Source organism: Aphelocoma coerulescens, chromosome 4 (genome assembly GCF_041296385.1).
Source record: "Aphelocoma coerulescens isolate FSJ_1873_10779 chromosome 4, UR_Acoe_1.0, whole genome shotgun sequence".
NCBI lineage: Eukaryota > Metazoa > Chordata > Aves > Passeriformes > Corvidae > Aphelocoma > Aphelocoma coerulescens.
In genome coordinates, this window is record NC_091017.1 from 15,928,659 (window position 1) to 15,949,605 (window position 20,947).

The 20,947-nt window shown below is 36.7% G+C and overlaps 1 protein-coding gene across 4 annotated transcripts in view; it reads left to right on the top strand.

Moving 5' to 3' along the window:
• The window catches only part of LRBA (LPS responsive beige-like anchor protein), a 372,621-nt gene that overhangs the window by 112,641 nt on the left and 239,033 nt on the right, over positions 1-20,947 (top strand). For all 4 annotated transcript variants that reach the window (XM_069012817.1, XM_069012818.1, XM_069012820.1 and 1 more), the window contains exons 34-35: positions 7,754-7,818; positions 18,995-19,103. In XM_069012817.1, coding sequence (XP_068868918.1) covers positions 7,754-7,818; positions 18,995-19,103 — 174 coding nt within the window. The remainder of the gene's footprint in view (positions 1-7,753; positions 7,819-18,994; positions 19,104-20,947) is intronic.

The window sequence follows — 20,947 nt, forward strand, 5'->3', positions numbered from 1 at the left end:
TCTCCTTTGGCTTGAGAGTTTTGTGCTTCACATTGTTTCTTATTTACAGAACTGCTTGGTGCTTTGATTTCTCAATTAATTTTTAGGATTCCTGTTCCTGTTCTTTCCGAAGCTAGTCTTCCATCTTGGCACTGGAAATAGCCGATGGTTAAAGAACCTGGAGAGGAAACTGCAGTGGAGAAGGTTTGCTGCTAGATGAACTCAAACCTGACCCCTAATTTTGTTTCATGAGGTGTCATGGCAACAGCCTGCTAGTGGGAGAGAGAAAGGGAGAAGCTGCCCAGGGAAATTGGTTCCTCCATCAAAAACTGGGGACCTGAAAGCAGCGATCCACTCATTCATTTTTTTCCCCCAGTTTTCATACTACATTGAAACTAGATACAAAAATGAAGTTTATGGATTTTGATCAGAGAGATGCAGCTTTTATGCTGTGATAATTATTACTGATATGATTTTATTTATGCAGACGGTGATATTTTCATAATTTTATATTAATTTTGGATTCAGTTAAAGTTTTCTTTATTGCTGTTTTGAGAATACTTGTTGTCACCATAAATTATGGCAACTGCAACCTATTTTGAGATTTTTTTGGCTGTGTGTAATTGTTAAATATTGTATGTGCTGTAACATTTTCGTAACATATCTTTCGTAACAATGCATTTTTTTAGGATAGATGTGTGTCCTTTGTAGAGAAGGCTACAATTGTCACTTTGAGAGTAATCTCATAGCATAAAAGGCATTGTCTGACAAGCTGACAGTTACTTCTGTGGTATTTTTACTGAAGAATCTAGTACTTAAGTATGTAACTCCAGCTCTACATGTGTATAATTTATTTTCAGAATCTGTAAAAGCTTACTGTGACTTGAACTCTAACTTTTAAGTATTGGAATTAAACTCTCATTATAGTTTTAAGCATTTACCACTGACAACATAATACTAGTTTATAGGAAGCTCTGTTTACATGGAGTAACCCACATGGTTAAACAGCAGGGGAGTCTTCTGCTTTTAGTTAAAAACCTGCTGTTTCTGTATGGCTTATTTACTACTTCTTTAATTCTTAATGTAGTGTGCTGTGGAACTGGGCATGCAAAAGTCAGCAAAGAGTTCTGTTTTCTGCGTCTAAGGTTATTACTTGCTGTACAATAATAAAGGCACTATTTTATTGGGTTAGTTGTAATTAACTTCAGCACTAGGCATTGATATAAATCATTCCTAATCTGTTTTCTTTACATTTTCATTCTTTTAAACTGGTTTAACATAGCTTCTTTCTGTCATCCTTTTACATGAGGACTAGGGTTGTAATTGCTTTTTTGAATTAGGCTGTCGGAAGCTAATGTGCGTGTTGCTCCAAGAATTGATTAAGGAATGCTAATGAATTTCATATAGCACTTTTAAAAGATTGTAATAAATACTCTCTAGTGGTGATCTGTTATAACATTAGAATTCAATACAGTGTTGTCATGCTGTGCAGCTGGGAAAATAGTCAGTATAAGAAACTTTGATTCGGTTTCATAGTTAAAATAGCAAAGAATTTTGTGGTTATTAATAAAAAAAAGTCATGTTCCAACTTTTCCCCAGAGTATATTTTATGAAAGTAGCTATCATTATTATAATCTTTGTTTCTGTGTTTGATAGAACAGATCAAAAAATACTGAAACAGTGTTAGTTTTCATTTTTCTGCTTAATGTTTGATACCATGTGGGTCCTGTGCCATTCTGACTGATATATCAATACACAAGTACTGCAGCATGTTCAGTTGTTCCTCAACAGCACAGGTTTGAAACAAGAATTTGTTTGTTCTTTTCAGTCAGTTGTGCAACACTGAACGTGTTTGTTTCTTGAATTTCTTCTTTTTTCAGGAGTAGGTAATCCCACATGCACAATCTCAGCCCACCTTTGTGTATGGTCCATTAGTTTGATATGAGTGTGTTTGGGATATTTTCCCACATTGGTGGGTGTGGTGTTATACCTTCACTTGAGAAGCTCTCTCATCTAGTTAATTTTTTCACAACTTTCTCCTGCAAGACTCATTAAAATTTTCAATACAAAGACTTCAGTTGTGTACTGTCACCGGCGGATTTTTTGACAAAAAGCAATGTCTTTTTTAAATGAAATGCCGGCAGTAAATACTTTTTATTATAACTGGGTGTGTTTGATAGTTTTAAATGTCTTAGAAAAATAATTAGCTCTTTTATATTGTTCTAATGGCAGCCTTGCAAGTTTCCCCTGGAGCAGTCTCTAATGAACAGGCCTTGATTTTTCCAGTTGGGCTTTTAGATTCCCAGAGGACTTGACTTCAGACCTTGAAGGGCAGCAGCTGCCATTTGTCTTGAGCCCGGAGTTGCCAAACAGACAGACCATGTACTAATAGGACACATTTGTACAGCCAGAGAATGTGGGACCCCGATAGAGCCCTAATGATGATCATCTGTTGAGAGCTTGTAGCTGGCCAGGGTTAGAGTAACTTTTATCACCCTTATTGAAATCAAAACCTCTGTATTGATTAGTGAGATAGCTTGCCTTGTTACATAGATCCCATGTTAAAGCTTTCATGGAGAAGCCTTTGTTTAAATTTCTGGAAATCCAAGCCTGTTCAATAAGGTTTTTTGAGTGACAAGAGGTTCTGAATTTTTAGGATTATTATAGTAAATATTTTTGCAAGTTCTCACTTTGTTTCAGGATTCAGCAACAGTGGTGATGTTCTGTAGACAAAGGGCCATGAAAATATTTATTGAAATTATTTTCTTTCTCAGTTTCTGATAGTTCTTTTATTATTTGTTTATGGTTTTTAAATTTTATTAGAGCATACACGTATGTCTGTATATATACTAGATAACTATCTCAAATGTGTTTTCATGTTATTTTTATATTAATTTATGTCACGTCTTTGCAAAATGTTGCTCTTTTGTAAGTACTTGGCATGTGCTTATTTCGATATTAAATTGCTGCATGGCTTCTAGATATGATTTCCTATAACTCCATGTTGCTTTTAATTTTTTTCAGTGGAGTTTTGTAGATTAAAATAACTGAAGCATGCCTCAACCTTTAAAAGTAATTTATGTTTGCAGATATTCTGCTTAACATGCAGTCTAACTTTTTTTAATTATGAAGAACCCAGCTGAGATATAATCTACTTTTCACTCTATGTTCTTTATTGCTGAGTTCATTCAAGCCTGTAGTGGATGTGGTGCTGAGAGAGTGCTGACACCAAGTGCAAACACTGCTGAAAAGTTCTTGATAGTTTACTTTAGGCACTTAAAGATTAGTGTATCTCTCTATGAACAAGTTTTTCATGCAGATTTGACCTTTACTCTAGGATATAATATGTCTCTTAGTTATATGTTAACACATTTTCCCACCCTGCTCCTTAGTGCTCCATTCATAGTTGTCAGTACCAAAGTCATCCTTCTCCTTTGTTTCATAACCAAAAAAAATTATCAAAACTCCACCAGCTTTATGGGAAGGATGGATTAGTGAAGAATTCTCTCTTTTTTGCCTGCTGATGAGCGTATGTTTCAACTGCTCGATAAAATCCTTAACTGTAGAATATGTTAAACTTTTTAGAAGGATGTTTTTATAAGATCCTGGGGAAAATGAATTATTAAGGAGCATGCATGTGTGTGTATATATATATATATATATGAATTAGAGCAGCAGAACAGTTTGCTACAGTTGGAAATAGAGCAGTTTTCATCTATTGGAAATGTTTTAAATACTCTGTTCAAGATCCATGGTTAATTGCTTAGCCATCAGAGCAGTTGATGGGTTGGTCTTGCAAATGTTTGTATATACCCTGAAGAACGTATTTTTTGGGGTATTCACAGGATAGTGGAATGGTTTGAGTTCAAATGGACCTAAAAGAACATCTAGTTCTTGCCATAGTTGTTTGAAATATGATTATATTGCTTTACCAAGAGTGTATAGGTGAGGAGCAATATGTCCATTTGCTGCCCTGCAGGCAGGCACTTCAAGTTAACAAACCAACAAAAATGTGTATCAACAAAATTTTCTTGGCATTTGTTTGAGTGAGTACAGTTTAGGAATGGTTGTACTGGGCTAGATAAAGGCTCCACTTTGCTTCTTGTCCTGTCTCCAACTATAGACACAAAGAGATGCTCAAAAAGAATAAAATGGGACTAGTAAGTGGGATACTCTTCACTGCTCAGGGTATTCTCTGAATTGGATGCAGTTTCTGTTTATTTAGCCAATATTAATGTATTTATTTTCTTCATGTGTACTTGTTCAGTCTCCTCTTGATCCTATTGAACTTTTAATCACCATGACATGCTTTTGGTGATAGATTCTTTACACACTGTATAAAAAACCCACCTGCATTGTTTTGAAGCTGGCTCCTACCATCTGCTGCTTGTAGAAAAGGTTTTTGGGGTAAATTTGGGGTTTCTGAAGCATTTGATCTGAACAAGGCTACTCAGAATGGGTAGGAAGCCAACAACAAATGGAAAAAATGACTCCTTCAATAGAGGTGACACTGGAAAAATTTTTAAAGAACTTCACTTATCTGATCATGCCATGTGATTAGAGATATACCTGGCTTTTAAAAAAGGAAATACAAGGATAAAGTAGTGTAAAAGACTTTTAAATGCATCTGAAGGCTACACATAAACATGGACATACACAGATAGCTACACATACACATGTAGGGGCAATAGAATAAAATGGGATGTACAAGTACTAAAGACTGTTTGCTACCCTATTGTTGTTGCTGTTTATGGTCTAATGCAGGCTGTGGTGTTTCGTATGTCGTGGCCTTTGGTTATAGTCCAACCATATAGTCTGTAGTCTGTGCATGTTGTTGGTCTTTGTGTTTCCTAGAAAAAAAGTAAATGTAGTAATTTATGAGTTTTATTAGAGCATTTGGTGCTGTCGTACGACTGATCATTAGTTAGAGTTAATTAAAAAACTCCACTGTAAAATAGATTAAATAACCCCAATATTACTCAAATGGGACAACAGGTCACAATATCAACCTTGAAAGAGATTATTAGTTTCTGAAAGGAGGGGTTTAAGACCACTACTGTTCAGTGTTTTTGTTTAATGACCCTTGTGCACTCAGTAAGAATGTGCTAATGAAACTTGTTGATGATATAAAATTAAAGCTATAGATGACTGGGATATAATGTTGCTCACTGCAGAGTTGTGCTGCATAGAAAGGAAATGTAGTATGTTATTCCATACAAAATTATAATTCAGATGAGGTTTGAAGCACCATTTCAGGAAAGGTTTTAGTCCTTGTTTAGAGTACTTATGGAGTTGTTTATAGTTCTCTTAAGAAATAGGTGAAATAATAGCGAGTTAGGAAATTTCCTTATCATAGTATTTGTATAAAATGTGATTTCTAATTTATCTCCTTATGATGGTGACTGGAGCTATTTGTGATAGCATCTAGTGCTTCTTGGTTTTCCCCCTGCTTCACTGTTGAGTGTACAGTGACCAAAAGCATTAAAAGTAGATGATGTCTCTTGTTCACTAAACATTTACAGCCGTGGGAAATGATGGTCAATTACCTACAGCTTAGAACAGGTATGAAATTATTGACTCGGTTGATCTTCCCTTATAGTCCTTCCTCAGAAAAGTGCTGAAATGTGTTTTGTAGTTATTTAGTTGCATTAGTGGTTGAGTTTGAAGCTTTTAACGTGTTTTTTCCCTAATACATTTGGGAGATGGATAACTAAGATGTTGATATAATAATGCAATATGTATACTGAGTGTAATTGTTTGAGAGTGAACATATACTGTGGGGGAATATTGAATGGATCATGAAAGATGAAGACCATTAGTCTTTTCTTTCAACTATTAAAATAAGCTTTAGGGTGTGTTCAGCTGTGATTTATGAAATTGTTTAGACTAACACCTTCTTTGATGATGTCTGATGTAGAGAAAAATGCTGAAAAGTATCATGATAAATGCACTTTCTTTTCAATTTTGGCAGCCTCCATCTTCACCAATTAAATTTTCAAGTATTGTTGTAAGCTCTTTAGAGAGCAGAACAACAGATGGACAGTGTCATAAGTGGAAAAAATTATTTTGCTTGAGTTTTCTCACACTTCAGCTGACAGGATAGTTTCAGTTATCATCATATAAAGCTAAATATTTAGAACCTGATACTACATTTAAAAATCTCTTAGAAGGATTATTTGCATGTGCTATTTTGTTTGAATATTAGAAATTATAAAAGGCTTTTTTTGTTTTCCACTAGAACACATTTATAATTCGTGATGAATAATACGTCACAAGTTCCAATTACTCTGCTTTTAATTCTGACTCCTTGAAAATTGTAATATATTGTTGCAGCTCAAACAGGATGAGCATGATAAACATGATGAGCATGTCTTGGGCCTGGAAAGACAGATTGAGAAATCAGTTATAATCTCTGCCCTGCATTTGAAATTTGGAAATCTTTTTTTTTTTTTTTTTTTGGGTGGGGGCAGAGGAGCAGAATTTAAGCTGTGAAGCATAACATTGTTTTAGTGTGTGTGTCTGATCAAACCTTTGTCTCACTGAGAGGTAATTCTGCAACACTGAACAGCAAAAAATGCACTCTGACACTGTGTATTAAAAATCTCCTACTTTCAGAAATCTGAAATTTAAGACATGTTTGCAGTTTTGAACTTTTTGCCTGCCTTGGAGCTGATGAGATTTTTTGAAAATAACCACACTGGCAGAAGTACTGATGCGGATAATCATTAGGATTATTATTCATAGAAGAAAGAGTAAGAAATCAAGGAAGCTGATGTGTAAAAAGCACATGAACCTTAACTATCTGCTGCAGAATCAGTCTTTTGTATTTGATTAGAAGAGTTGAAGAGTTGAAATCAAGAGCTGTATTTGTCCTGTTCTATCAAATTGCCTCTACATTTTCCCCAAAAGATAAGGTACACACATTTACTACTCTAATTTTTAACTAGGTTAACTTGCTCCTATGTGGTCTAGGATTAAAAAAATCTACTTTGTCTGTTTCTTAACTAATCTTGTTTTCTTCTCATCTTTCAAATGAGAGTAACAAGCCCCAGTGATAGGCCATCTGAGTTGGTTGCTTTCACCTGTGTCTCTTGTGGGGGCCAGGCAAAACCCACCTACATGTTTAAGAGTTGTAGAATTTTGCTTAATTCAAGGTTCAGCTGGATTTAAGGAATGTGCATGATTTAAGGCAGTGCATGTTCATCTGCCATTCGCATAATTTCAGTGTGTTAAAAATGTTAAATTTTTATAAAACATTGTGTGGTAATGGTGCAATATTTGGATTGTTAACAGATTTTTTTTTTTTTAATGAGTAGAGATGACTATGTGATGCTGAAATGAGGATTATTATTGGGAAATATGCCTACTAGACTTTAGGCTGTGAGAGAAATTTGTGTCTAAGGAATGAGCCTTGCCTTAATGTGAAACAGTTTCTAGCATTATCATGGTTCAATAAAGCAAAAAGCATCACTGAACCAGCATAAGTTCAGGCTTATTACATCACATAGCAAAAGAAAATGATGGAATCCTTTGTGGGTTGGTTTTGGATTTTCTGCTCTCCTCAATAGGACCTTAAGTAAGTGATGCTGCCCTGGTTCTTCATGCTGGCATTCATTGCTTCCTGATCAGCAAACAATTAATGCTTTGTCTGTTAGTTGATGGTGGTGTAAGTTGCTAAAACTGAAAAGGAAGTGTATGATTTTATCTCTGAAAATACCTCTTCTGAGCTTTGTTTTTATGCAGCTAGTTTTCTCTTCTTTTTGTCTTTCCCTAGGAGTGGCAAAACTCTATACAGAAGAATGCTGGCCTTGCCTTTATTGAGCTTGTCAATGAAGGAAGGTAAGTCACAATATCTGATAACACCTCTGCCTTAGCCTTAAGGAAGTCGTGCGCCTCGAAACTTTTTAAAAATAATTTTTCCTCTTCCTTTTTGTGTAATTTTCTTTGCATTTTATGAGCATGGTTTCATGTTTTTTAGTAGTTTGGTTCAGTTCTAATTCTGAATATGGGATTTTGCAGAATCTTAATGCTCTTTAGTTTCATTAAACACTTTGCTTATCTGTGTGTCATGGATTTTCTTTCTTCCTGTCCTTGTGTACTGGTTAATGTTGAGACTATAATTTGTATTCAGCTAATCTCTTGAGAAAGGGAATTGATATTTGAAAGACATTACTGCTAGGAATTGTGAGATAAGCCTCTGTCTCAAAAATTAGATTCCAGTTTTCTCATTTATTTCTGATATATCTCATAAAATAGAAAGGGTGTCCCTCTAAGGAAAAAAAAAATCTCTTAATGTTACCAATTAGTTTAATGTTCTATCCATAACTTTATATGTATATTATTGGAACTTACAGAAAATGACAGAGCAGGTGATGAGGCCATGCTCTTTGACTTATAGTCAGTGTTCAGAACCATCAACATTTTCTTCATTATGAATTGATTGTTGAGCAATAAGAGAACAATATTTACTTTTTTTCTAAAGGATTTTTTTACAGATGTCTTAATGAGTTAGCTAAGGTGTATTTTAAGAAATGCCACTTATTTAAAACTAAGTTCTGCTATGAATAACTTCAGCTAGTAAGAATCCAAATAGAAAATAAATGTTATGTGATTAGGTACTGAACTAAAAATGGAATCATTTATCACATAAATTAATATGCTATAAAAATATCTTTTTATCATTGCAGCAATGGGGAAAATGGCTAAATGAGAGTTTTTTCTTTCTTAAGATGTAGATGTTCTCAAGATACATAAAAATAATGGCCTTTTTAATGGGTTTTAATGGTTGCATTTCAGTTTATGGTAGGGGAAACACCATTCTGAGGCAGAAAAAACATTTTGCTACTAGTCTTGATCCCAAGGGCCAAGGTAAAGTAACAAGGGTGTTCAGTTACAGTGTTAAGATCTAGCCTATAGTTGTTTCCTATTATGTGAGGCTGACCTGTCTTGACCTTACTTACAAAATGCCTGCTATAAATTTGGCCCTTGATTAATGTTTTATTAGCATAGATAACATAGAGATCCCACACACATGTAAACCACAATGTAAGGTTCATCTGTGTAAAGATGATTATCATGGACAAATCAGTTGCTGAGACCGAGCTGTACATGGCAGTCAACCCAGTAGCTATTCAGCTCGTCCAGGTCAGGCTTTCTATCAGTAAACTGTTTGGAATTGACTGTTTTCTCTTCAGAACCTGCAGTGCCCATCACAGACAGATGGAATCACTCCCCCACCTCCATAAACAACATCAATAACTTAGAGTCTAGCCTGAGCAGAGTGGTTGTCTCAGGGACAAATGATCCCTTGAAGACTGCAAAGTGTGGTTTTGGTTAGCAGAAAATGTCTGTGTAATTGTTACTTCATTTCATTTCTGACTTGTAGCAGAGTTGGGTTTTTTTTAAAGTTTAAACATAACATTCATTATGGTGAAGAGGAGGGGGGATTAATTTCTTAAAAATGGCTCCTTTTATCTGTCTCCATTTTCCTCCATTGCTGTTTATAGGAGCCTTTATAGTTATTGCTGAATCGGTCATTGCGGTGCTTTGTGGCTTTGCAGCATTCACTAAAATGAAACTATTATCCCTCAAATGACAGGAACTATATTCCAGAACTACTTTTTCCTTCTCTTTATGCAGTTTGCACATTATTTTCTTGCACGTATGCTAACACTTGGGCTAAAACATCTTAGACCTTGAATTTATTCTATTTGCTATTTTTGTGTATTTTTGCCATAGCATTGTAATCATAGAAATTCCAAAAGCTGAAGTCTTTTAACTAAAACTTAAAGCAATATCTGCATGATATTGATTAAGACTTTAGCTGCATAATTGTACAGTAAAAGCTGAATTTTAAGTTGTTTCTACAAGTGCACAAGAAAAGAAGACAAGGTAGTTGTAGAAAGGACAGAACTGGTTCAGCACGTAAAGGAAGGATGTCTGTAGGGCACCATGACATGAGAGTTAGAATAAATAAAATTAAGGACTGGAAGAACTGCCTGGAATTTGTGGAATCACAGAATTGCTGTTGTCTGCTGCCTTGGTTGGGGGACTTTGGTCATGCTATGTAAACCAGAGTTTTATTCCCAGTATTTATTACTAGTTTTTTTTGACTAACAATGTCATAGTGATGCCATGAAGATTTTTGCCTTTTCTTTTATACCCCTGTTGTACCTTTTTGCAACTTCTGTATTCCTAGTGCCTTTTTGCCTACATTCTTGGACTTGTTTGTCAAGCTAAGAGACTGAACATTTTAGAAGCTTCGTAGTTAGGGATCAGTGTGCCCCAGACCCCAAGGTCCTCTCCAGAACACATTCTGTAAACCAAGATAGAACCATCCAGGGGAAGGTTCCTTGGGGAGGGGGGCTCACTTGAGCCTCTCATTGGGGAATCTTGGATAGATATGCTAATTAGTAAAGCTATAATGTTATACCCAATGTTGGGGAAGGGGTGAGGTGGAGACAGAAGACAAAGGGAGAGATAGACTCGGTGGGGTACATCTCGATGCATATGACCTGGACGTGTGCACCTAAGGATCCTTAAAATAAATACCAAGGTAAAATCCCTTTTCCCCTTCTAACTGTGTATGACTCTTGATTTTAAGACCAGGAAAAGGCATCAATAGGATATTCCAGCTTGAGGTGTGTTCTACTGGTTTTGTTTATTGGGCAAATAAGATGACTGAAAAATCTTTCTGGAAGAGGTCTAGAAGGGGAGATGTAAATCTCTTCTTCTGCTTGCTTTCAAATGTATTTTTTGCTTTTATGTGAAAGGTATGAATGTACCTCTCTCTCTCACAGCGGTTGGAAGTTTTATGTTTAGGCTTGCCATGTTTTGGCTAGGATTCCCTGGACAGAAATATGTGCAGAAAGTTTGCCTCTGGGACTCATAAGATCTGCAGTGTGTGTGCTGCATTCAGAATGTGTTGGTCTGAACTTCCTCATGTTCACAAGTAACTAATGTGTTCCACAGAAGAGGTGCTCCCTGCCTTTCCAGGTAGATCACGCCCACTTCACGTGTAGAGCAGAACTGATTCATTTGTGCCTAGTGAAATCTTGAGTTTTGAACTGAGAGAAAATCTCTAAACAGGAGGGTAGTATGTGGAAATACAGAACTGTAAACCTGCCTAAAACTGAAATACACAACTGAAGCCTTGAAGTCCAGGTTACAAGCATAGTAAAAAGAAAAAAGCCGGCGTAGAAAACCAGGTAGCTACAGAACATAAGTGAAAAGGTAAAGGAGCAGGTATTGGAGAGTTACCTCTTTCTGTGCAGGAAAAGAAACATCAATTTCAGTACATTGCTGCGTTTAACATTAATCTGGTTTTAATAAAAAGTAGTAAGTATTGTTCTCTGTTATTGTAGTGTCTGGGAACACTATTAATGCTCTTTGAAACCTTGTTAAAAAGGTGCCTGTACCCATGGCTCCTCCATGTACCGAGCCGTCTGTGCAGGAGAAGGATAGCTTGTGAAATGTTTTCCTTAGCCTGCTGAACTTCTGTCAGTCTGGATTTCATTCTTGGTGCTTGCCTTTCACCTTTGGGTCCTCCCTTTAGGAAGAGTCTGTTTTGGAGCCTGAACCTGAGAACTTACTGGTGAGGGAATTTGTTCACCAGAACCATCCTCTAGGTGGGATCTAGTTCACTGGCATGGCCAGCCCTCTCCTTTGGAGACTTCTGAGATGCCCAGACTTATTCATTTTTGCACCCTGGAACTAATTATGTTTCCTCCTTATGCACAAGATGGGGGAGCTATTATTTATGAGCTAAAACAAGCACAGCTTTGTTTTATTTCCTTGCATGTACAAATGCCTCTTTGGCTAGAGCCTTATTTCCTGTACTTGACTAGCCAGCGAGCAGCTCCTGTGCTCTGTGAAGGTTAAAACTCTCTGCTGTCGCTGTGATTCATTAGCACACTTTAGTGTGAAGCATCTCTTATGCTGGACCTTGTTTTCTGTATCAGTCAGGGCACTAACAAACGTACTCGAGCTCGAGACCAGGCGTGACAGTTATTATCCCCTTTGGGGTGATAATGGGTTTGGCATGGCAGGGGTTGAGGGATCAGTCTCCTAAGCATGCTGCGGCAATTATTCTTTCCAATTTTCAGTTGAAGAGGCTCTTGAAGATGCTTAATTTAAATTTTCTCAAGCACAGTTTTCTTGGCCATCTAAAGAATTATAAAAGAGTGTTCTATGTTTACATTTTTATATACTTGTAAATGAATATTTACACAGCAGTTGCTTTAAAAAAAAGTCACAGAATGTTTGGTTGAAAGACAACCTCATTAAACTAGCAGAATCCATATATAATTTCCTTTCCTTTGCCTTTGCTTTTTCAAATCCTTATCCAAACCAGGCAACACAAAACATAAGGATTCACAAGTGTATCCATGTTTGTTTTTCTGTAGCTTTTTTTTATTACTACATTCTCTGTTGTCTAACGAGGGATGAAATCTAATCAAAATTCTCCCCGCAGAGAATATCAGAGCATTTTCTAATATGTCTCTCAGTGTAGTTAAAAATAGCCTTTTTTTTTCTTTTTTCTTTTCCCAAAGGAAACTTACAAGGGATTTTGTGCTCCCTTGGATTTAAAATTATTATTTTTGAGACACTATAGCCTTTTATTAAAAATATTTGTGGGAATTACGCAATTATTTCAGAAGTTATTGGGAGAAAAAGGAAGGCAAACAGAATGCAAATTTAACATCCTTAGCAAGTAAAAATTCCATCAACCAACTGAAAAAAAGTCCCAAACCTCTCCAGAAACAACCAAATGCAACTGGTATTATTCTCTCAGTACATAACATCTAATAGTATAAAAGCTGGAATGCTGTAATCATCTATATTTCTATAACTGATTTTTTTTTTAAAGAATTGTTCTAAGAAAATTTAAACATATGTCACCTGCTTTTCCTTGTCTTAAATTGTATGTATTGCTTTTGACTGATCACGGATGCAAATATTTTTAATATTGAAATACTTGGCAATCAAGCTGGCTGGCCAATTACTTGGATGCTTTCCGAATGGAAAATAGGGGACAGATGTAGCTGCCCCATTCAATTGTCTCTCGCTCACAACGCTGTGGTCACTCTCAAGGAATGAATGTTGGAGGATTGTGTTGCCATAGGAGCAACTGCTGTGATGGAAAATAGTTAGAAAAATGCAGCTATTAATGAAAAAATGGGTGATAACTGACAGAGTTTGTGCATAATTGACCAAAAAAGGCTCCGGAGAAAAATGATAAATGCAGTCAGGTCCAAAGTAGAACTGATTACTGCCAGTCTGCTCCCCTTGCTGCAGCCTCCTTGTCCTGAGATTCTGATAACACAGAACCTGCACTTCAGTCTTGTTTTGTGAGAGAAAAGAAGTGTTGTCCACATTTCCTTGCTTTTTGAGTTTTAGCAACCCTTTGTGTTTAAGTGGTACATTTTGTAAAAGAGATTTTTGGTGATTTCTTTCCTGAGTTTTGATGTTATTGTTTTGGTTTGTTAAAAAAAAAAAAAAGCAGATCTGTTAATGTGTGAATTTGAATACATAAGATCATTAGGCTAGACTTTAAACAACATTTTAAATGTGTTGAAATTAGAAATTGTAGCCTGGATGTGTTTCAGAGGTGGATAAGTTGACTTGCATGGGGTCTTGATGCTACCTAATTTTTTTGTGTGCATGTGTGTGCTAAGGTATGCTGTGATGCACACGACCTTTTTTAAAACACTTTTTTTATTTCACTGAGTTTTGAAGGGTATGTACGTGACAAAGGTAGGGTTTGCTTGTGAGAATACATAATTAATTTGCTGGGTCTATGAAAAAGGAAATTCATAAACCACTTTTGAGCACCTGGGAATTCTGCAATTTTTTTTTTAATGTAGAAAGTTTTTGGTAACATTTGCTTTTAAAAGAATAGATTAATGCAAGAGTAACAAGAAGATATCTATGCTGTATTGTGTGTGTACACATGTATTGTACTATTGCCATCTGATGGGTCATTTTCAGAAATCACCTCTCATAGCACTGTGCAGCAGCTCTGAAATGTGAACACAACAGTTTTCAATGGGCTCTGACATGTCCTAAGAGGCTTTCCTTAGTAGAAATGATTGGATTGGTGCATCCCCCCCTCAGCTGCCTTTTCAAAGTGCTGTTTCATTTAATGCTAATGCATGTCCAAGTCAGCATTTTGGTGAGTCTGCACAGTCTTGGGGCTTTGTTGTTTTTTGTGGTTTTTTCCCCTCTCCTATTTTAAGGCAATAAATGTGTTCAAACTTTAGTATTCAAGACTTTATGGACTAACTATATTTTTTGAGAATTCAGTCCAGTATCTGTAAAGTATCTGTGTTCCACAGAGCGATTGTAAAACCTCCTTGCAACAGTAATTCCACCACTTAGCACATTGAACAGTCAGATCCCATAAAAGTCCATGTGTATCCATGAGGATCATATCCCCTTTTGAAGTCAGAGAATCTCTTACATGCCAGGTTTATGAGGAAGGAGTGCAAGTAGGAGAGCTTACCTTGCTTGGCTGTCTCAGAGTTCTCTGTGGTGGAGCACTTGGAACATACACAGTCTCTCCCAGCAGTATTTTGTGATAGATTGATGCCTAAACAGCTGCTGTCGGTGTCACCTACAAAGCTTTTTTCATACTCTGACTAAAACTGATAATTGTTGGACATCACTAATGCTAACCCAGATTTTTTGCCTCTTGTACCTCCTAATTTTTGCTAGTGGTAAGGAGAAGTTTGGATTTTTTACTTGCTCATCTAACCATTCAATCAGCCAGAAATCAGAGGAAGACTTTTAGCTCTTTGTCTCATGGTTTTCTCTTCCAGCATAACAATGAAAATCAGTCTATCTCATGTATTTGGCTGGAACTCCTTCTCTCAGTGGTTTAGCACTTCATTCCTGACCCAGCAAAGTATGCAAGTATATATTTAACTTCCAGCATGGAATCCATCCACTTGCTTGTTTTTACTAGGCTGCTCATCTTTTCGAGGTTAAGCACATGTTTTAAAATACTTCAGTCTGGAAAAAGTGCTTGGGAAGAAAAGTCTGTCTGAGACCTTGAATCTGGTGTGCACTGCAAACAGAAGAGTAGCCCTGGTATCCAGAGCCTTTGCACTCATTGATATGTCTAACTTCTACAGAACATGTCCATCCATGCTCCATCCACATTCTTCTTGTATTAAGATCGGGAAGAAAATAATCTTAATTCTCTAGCATGTCATAAATAAAAGCAAATGAGAAGAGAATCTGTCAGGAAGGTGGAATGTAAATCAGCACATTCAACAGTATTTTGGTGTTTAATAATAATGAAAAAAAACAGCAGATATGTGAGATAGTAGAAGGCAAACATGGTCCTTCTGTCTGCATGCAGAGATTACGAAGCATCAGCAAAAAGGAAATTATTAGACTTGAGGTTGTCTTTAATCTTGGGTGTCCATACTTCGAAAAAGACAAAAAATTCAGTCTGTTTACTCAAAGAAAGGAAAAGCTGTCCTTTTGCTGTAAAAAATGTATTTAATGTGTTTTAGATAAAATTTTTATTTAACAAAGAAAGAACTAATGTAATGTAGTTGCTGGGGAAAAAACAGGTTATGAACAGACAAATAATTATAGTTAGGGAATTTTCATTTGTGTTTTTTTGGTCTTTGTTTGTTTTAATTAACACTAATTGCCTTATTATAAAACTTTGTTATGGGAGAACATGGTGTAAAATATCTTTTTGGTCTAGAACAGGTTGCCCAGAGAAGCTGCGGGTGCCCCATCCCTGGAAGTGTTCCAGGTTGGATGGGGCTCTGAGCAACCTGATCTAGAGGAAGGTCTCTCTGCCTGTGGCAGGGGTTTGGAACTAGATGATCCTTAAGGTCCCTTCCAGCTGAAACCAATTTGTGATTCTGTAAGCTTCAAACCTTAAAAAGAAAACAAAACAAAACCAAAGTTGGGGGGAATCTTTCTGGAAGCTATGCTGTAGCTCAAACAAGAGGTACAGACTTGATGGAGGAAATGAATTTGTTTTCAGGAAGATATTCATGATCAATTTGCATAGGAGGCCAGAACAGGAACTAGCCAGGGCCATTATGATCCTTTAAATCCATGAAGTGCACTTACTGTCTTAGTGAGGAGACTCAGATGTTTCTAAACATTTTTTTCCTTAAGAAGAAAACGTTTGTCTCTCAAAGTTACTGATCTAGGTAATTCAGTTTATAGGCTCCCCCACATGTACAAAAGGTGTTGTGTGTAGTTTGGAGTTGAACTAATATTTCAGCAAGAGTCAGATTCCTGTCCTTGCCTCAACAGTGGTCTGCTCGCCTGGGAACAGCTGTTTTATTGAGAGCAGTGAGCTACGCTTAACAAATTTCTGTTCAACATTTTCTTTCCCTTAAATGGAAAAGTAGCAGCTGTCAAGGTTCCCAAAATTATTGTTTAGTAGGTGATTAAAACTTCATTTTAGCATATAAGCAGAGATGTGTTCATTTATACAGGTGCTGTGAGCTCATATTTGCCTTTGATTTTTAGTGGTGGCTACAGAATCCTCTATTATATCGTGCCATCATTACCTTTATGTATAGATATATATATTTAGTTTGTGAAGTTCCATACTGAAACTGAAGTGGTAAATTCAACATAGAAATCTGAGTGGTATGCCATGTATGTGGATACTGTTTTCATAAAGGAACTCCAGACTGCCCTAGATGATGGTACAACTTGAATTGTTTGTTATGAGGAAGTTAATCCAGCATATGAAGTGTTTGGAAAAGGTTGAACTGAAAAGAAAGATTAAAATTTAGAGTTCTTGAATGTGGGAAAAAAAAAAAAGAAAAATCATGTCTCAGTTCTATCTGCCTACCTGGCCTACCCCTGTGTGGAATATCACAGGGAAAGTGAGGAAAGTGTGTGGGTTTAGTAGGGAGAGGTAGGGGTGACAACTGATCCATAGGAGACAAAGCTCTTCCTGATACTTGAAGTGTGTTTGTTTTCACTAGGTACACTTCTGGTCTGTTCAGACAACTTTGTTCCTGTGTGAGGGAATGTAGTTCTTTGCTTTGTTTGGAACACATCCATCATCTCTGGAGATTCATAGCAAATGCTGGGTTGCTTACTGGTTATGTTTGATAGATAAAGCAGAAAACCACGTTGTGAAGCGTTAAAACAATTATTATATAGGGTGATATCTTAAAGAGATGAAAGAAGAGTGGGACTCACAGAGTATAGTTGGTGTTACATTAAAAGTAGACCTTTTAGAGGACAGCTGGTGTTTTTCAAAGTCTGATCAAGCTAGCGGAAGATATTGGTATTGACAAACTCAAGGAAAATAATGGAACACTGTCCAACTGGGTTACATGCATGTTGTAACACGTTATCATACTAAATGAGCATTAATGATCCCCTTAATTTTTTAAACAGTTCTTAGTTCAATAAAAAAAGTTTATTTAAATGCTTCTGTATCAGATTTGAATGTGCTACTGGAGATCGTGGAGGAGTCAAACACTTGGAACCTGCCCAGACTATGCAATTGGTTATACAGAATTTCTTGTTGCAGGTTTATCACTAGTTCATGCAGATAACTTGGCAGAACTGTCTTTTTGTTGCTAACAGCTCCTTCCATTCTAACAGTGACTAAAAATAGAAAAAAAAATAAAACCAATTGTAATGTGGTTTTAAACCAGTGGCTTTTGTAAAGCCTCCCCAAACAGAAGGTGAAGTTACACCTCAAATAGTGAATTGGGCATATTTCTTATTTCAAGACTTCATCCATGGGGAGACAGTAATCCACCAATTTGGCTGGTTTGTGAGCTTGTTGCCTCACGTGGCTGCTGTGCTGCTGTCCGTCTGAGCCTTGTAAGGAGAGGGGCAGTGAACAAAGAGCTTCAGGTGTTCTGCCTCTGGATTTCTTCTCATAGGAGCAGGCATGTGACCTGCAAGTTTCCTGCAAGGGTGGAATTCTGAATAGCATAGGAAAAGAGACAGCAGAGCATCACCCTTTCAAACATAGAGTTAGAGACAGGGGGAGCCTTATTTCAGATAAATAAATTACTGGGGTTAAAATTAGCATTGGATGCATTAGAAGACATCCTGCATAGTAAATCCTGTGGTTGTAAAGAAAACCTCTCAGTAGACTCTGAACTTGCTGAAATGTACTTTAGCTTATACGTGCAAGGCAAGCTAGTGAATTTGTGTTCTGCTGCTCTTTTTTCTACAACTGGAAGCCTTATTAAAAAAAAAAAGGGTTTAATAACATATATTTTAAAGAATTAATCAGTAGAGCATGTAATGGATTTATCTGGTGCATCTTTGAGTGATCGTATGGAAATGTGCACCTTCTAAAACAGTGTGGCTCCTGTATAGCCAGTTTTAACTTTATGAATCCCAATGTAACTAATTAAAAAGGAAATGTTTTTAGTAACAATATGTGAACTCAGAGAGTAATTGGGTTGTAATTCAATCTGTCAGCTCTGCTGCCATTCATAAACTCAGGGTTTATGAAGGCCTCAGAAATCTCAGTTTGAATTACAGCTTTATTCTCTACATAACCTGGAACAATGTATATCTTAGCATTTCATTTGTGAGACTGAGAATGTTTTATAATCCTGAAAATATTACTTAAATGTATACTTACCATAAAATTTCAATCTTGCATTTGGAGGAAAAACTGTTGCGCCGCATTTTTTTATTTAGATTTTACATCAGTTATGTTGGAGCTTTAACTGTGGATGTTTATATGAATAAACTGCTTACTTTATATTGTGGGGTATGTGAAAGATTTTTTTGCATGTCTCTATTTCAGGTAAAACAAATGACTGTCTGGAGTGTTTATGTTTTGTTTAATATTTACTTTGGTTTATATAGAAATACAGTTTTACTAGTTGCCATAGTATTACCCTCCAACCTTATTTATACTGTTTTCTTAACACAATAAAGTCAGTCATGAGAGCCCAACATATTTGCATATCTATACTGTATTTACAGATTTTTATTTCTGGATTTCATTCTCTTAAGGCAGTTGTTAAATCTTCTCTGTGCTCAGGTTGCTGAGTCAAACCATGAAGGAGCATCTGGTACGAGTGGCTAATGAAGCAGAATTTATCCTGAGCAGACAGAGGGCAGAGGATATTAACCGCCATGCTGAATTTGAGGTAAGAAAGGAAATCTTGCTTAAAAAAAGCAAAACACAAAAGCATAACCATCCCACTGTGTTTGAGGATTCCAGGGTGTGATAGGGGCTTTTCAGGCCTCAGGAGGTTCCACTCTGAAAAGCACTTTCCAGTCGTAGGGTGATTTGATAAGTTTGCCACTAACTTTGATGGAAAAAGAGGCTGGGCTGAGCAGAGCAGCTCAGAACTTGTTGAAATCTGCACGCCATAGATTGTAGGGGAAAGAATTTTATCATACCAATGCTGCTCTTTTCCATTTAGCAAGTATCACTGTATGTGTTAAAGCTGCTTAGCATCACAGTCAAGATACAGGTCTGAGAAAAACCACTTTGCTGGAGATAAGTGGTAACAGCTTGTGAAGTGCAAAATGAGAAATTACTTTCTTTTTTCTTTTTGTATCATCTGCTGTTTAACTAATCCCTCTCTAAACCCATTCTTCTTATGTTTTACATGCCTCAGTGTGGTTTAGTTATGTTTTCATATTTTCACCCCACTTAAGGAAATCTAAAGTGAAACGATGGTCTCTGTAATAAACTTGTGTTACTTGTAACAAAAATACAAGCCTGTTTTCTGAATCACTTTGGTCATATCGCCAATGCAGGATCTTGGTTACATTACGTATCATCTTTCCCTGTGCTTTAATTATTGGGTAAATGAAAATGAAGCTAAATCTCTCTCAATTCACTAATATTGTACTTAAAGAGTACTTTGTCTGTCTTCTGGCGTGTGATATTACTTGCAGTTTTGTTTTTAAAATAAAGCATTAAGAGATTGAAGGCACATTTGTGCTTAACGTATTTCTAAACTGTTTTCCTGTTAAATCTTTACTTGAAAAAATACTCCCCAAAGATGAAAGCATATTTGTCTTAGACAGTGCTTATATTTTAAAGGTCATCTGTGTTGGCCCCAGGATTCAAGCTGTGCGTTGTCTAATAACATATCTGCACTTCATCTAGAGCTAGTTACCCCCTCCTGCAAACAGAGATGTTGGAAGGTATCTCCAGTACCGTTTTGCAATGGTGAAATAGCAGGCATGTTTCATTTATTACATCAAGGGTTTGGCGACAGTCCTGTGGAGATGAAAAGTGCATCCTTTTACTCTCTTGCCTGATAATCAGTGGACTGGGACATGCTTGACATCTTTTGCTCTGGATTTATGCAGAAGCTCCATGCATGGCATGGCATTATTGATTAGATGAACAGCCCACTTTTTTCCTTCAAATGCAAACTATTCGCAGACGGGGGTGTGTGTACGTAGGAAACGTGAGAGAAATGAAGGCTTCTGTCATATAAATACAGGCTATCTGTTAATACAGTTGTTCAGTGACAACTTCACTCTTAGGCCTAGTTCAGCCTCAAGATACCTTTCATGGTGTCTGGAAGAAATTTAAACAGAGCATCAACTTACATTTTTAATATAGCCCTGAGTTTTGCTGTGACAAGTCTCTAGGATGGGAGTTGGCTGATACTTTAGGCTGATGCTGGTTTGAGTCTGTGCTGTGTCAGTGGTGGTGGCTCAAGACATTTAACTCATCAAGTGGAACTTAAATGGAAACTGGTGTACTCAAATATCAGCAGTCTGTTTATCTAGTTTAGTTTTGTTACTGGCTTGGAAAAAAACTTGAATCCAGCATGACTTCCACAGGGGTAAAAACTGAGGATAGGAGAGTACTGGATTCTAGCAAACATTTAAAGAACCTGATGTCAGTGGCAGACTTCAGTCAGTGTTGTGTTCCTTTGTGGAAAGAGGAACCATTAGTCATATCCATCTGAATCCACGTTAACAATCAGAACTTCTGGTAGTTTGAAAGCGAACCTGTGAGAGG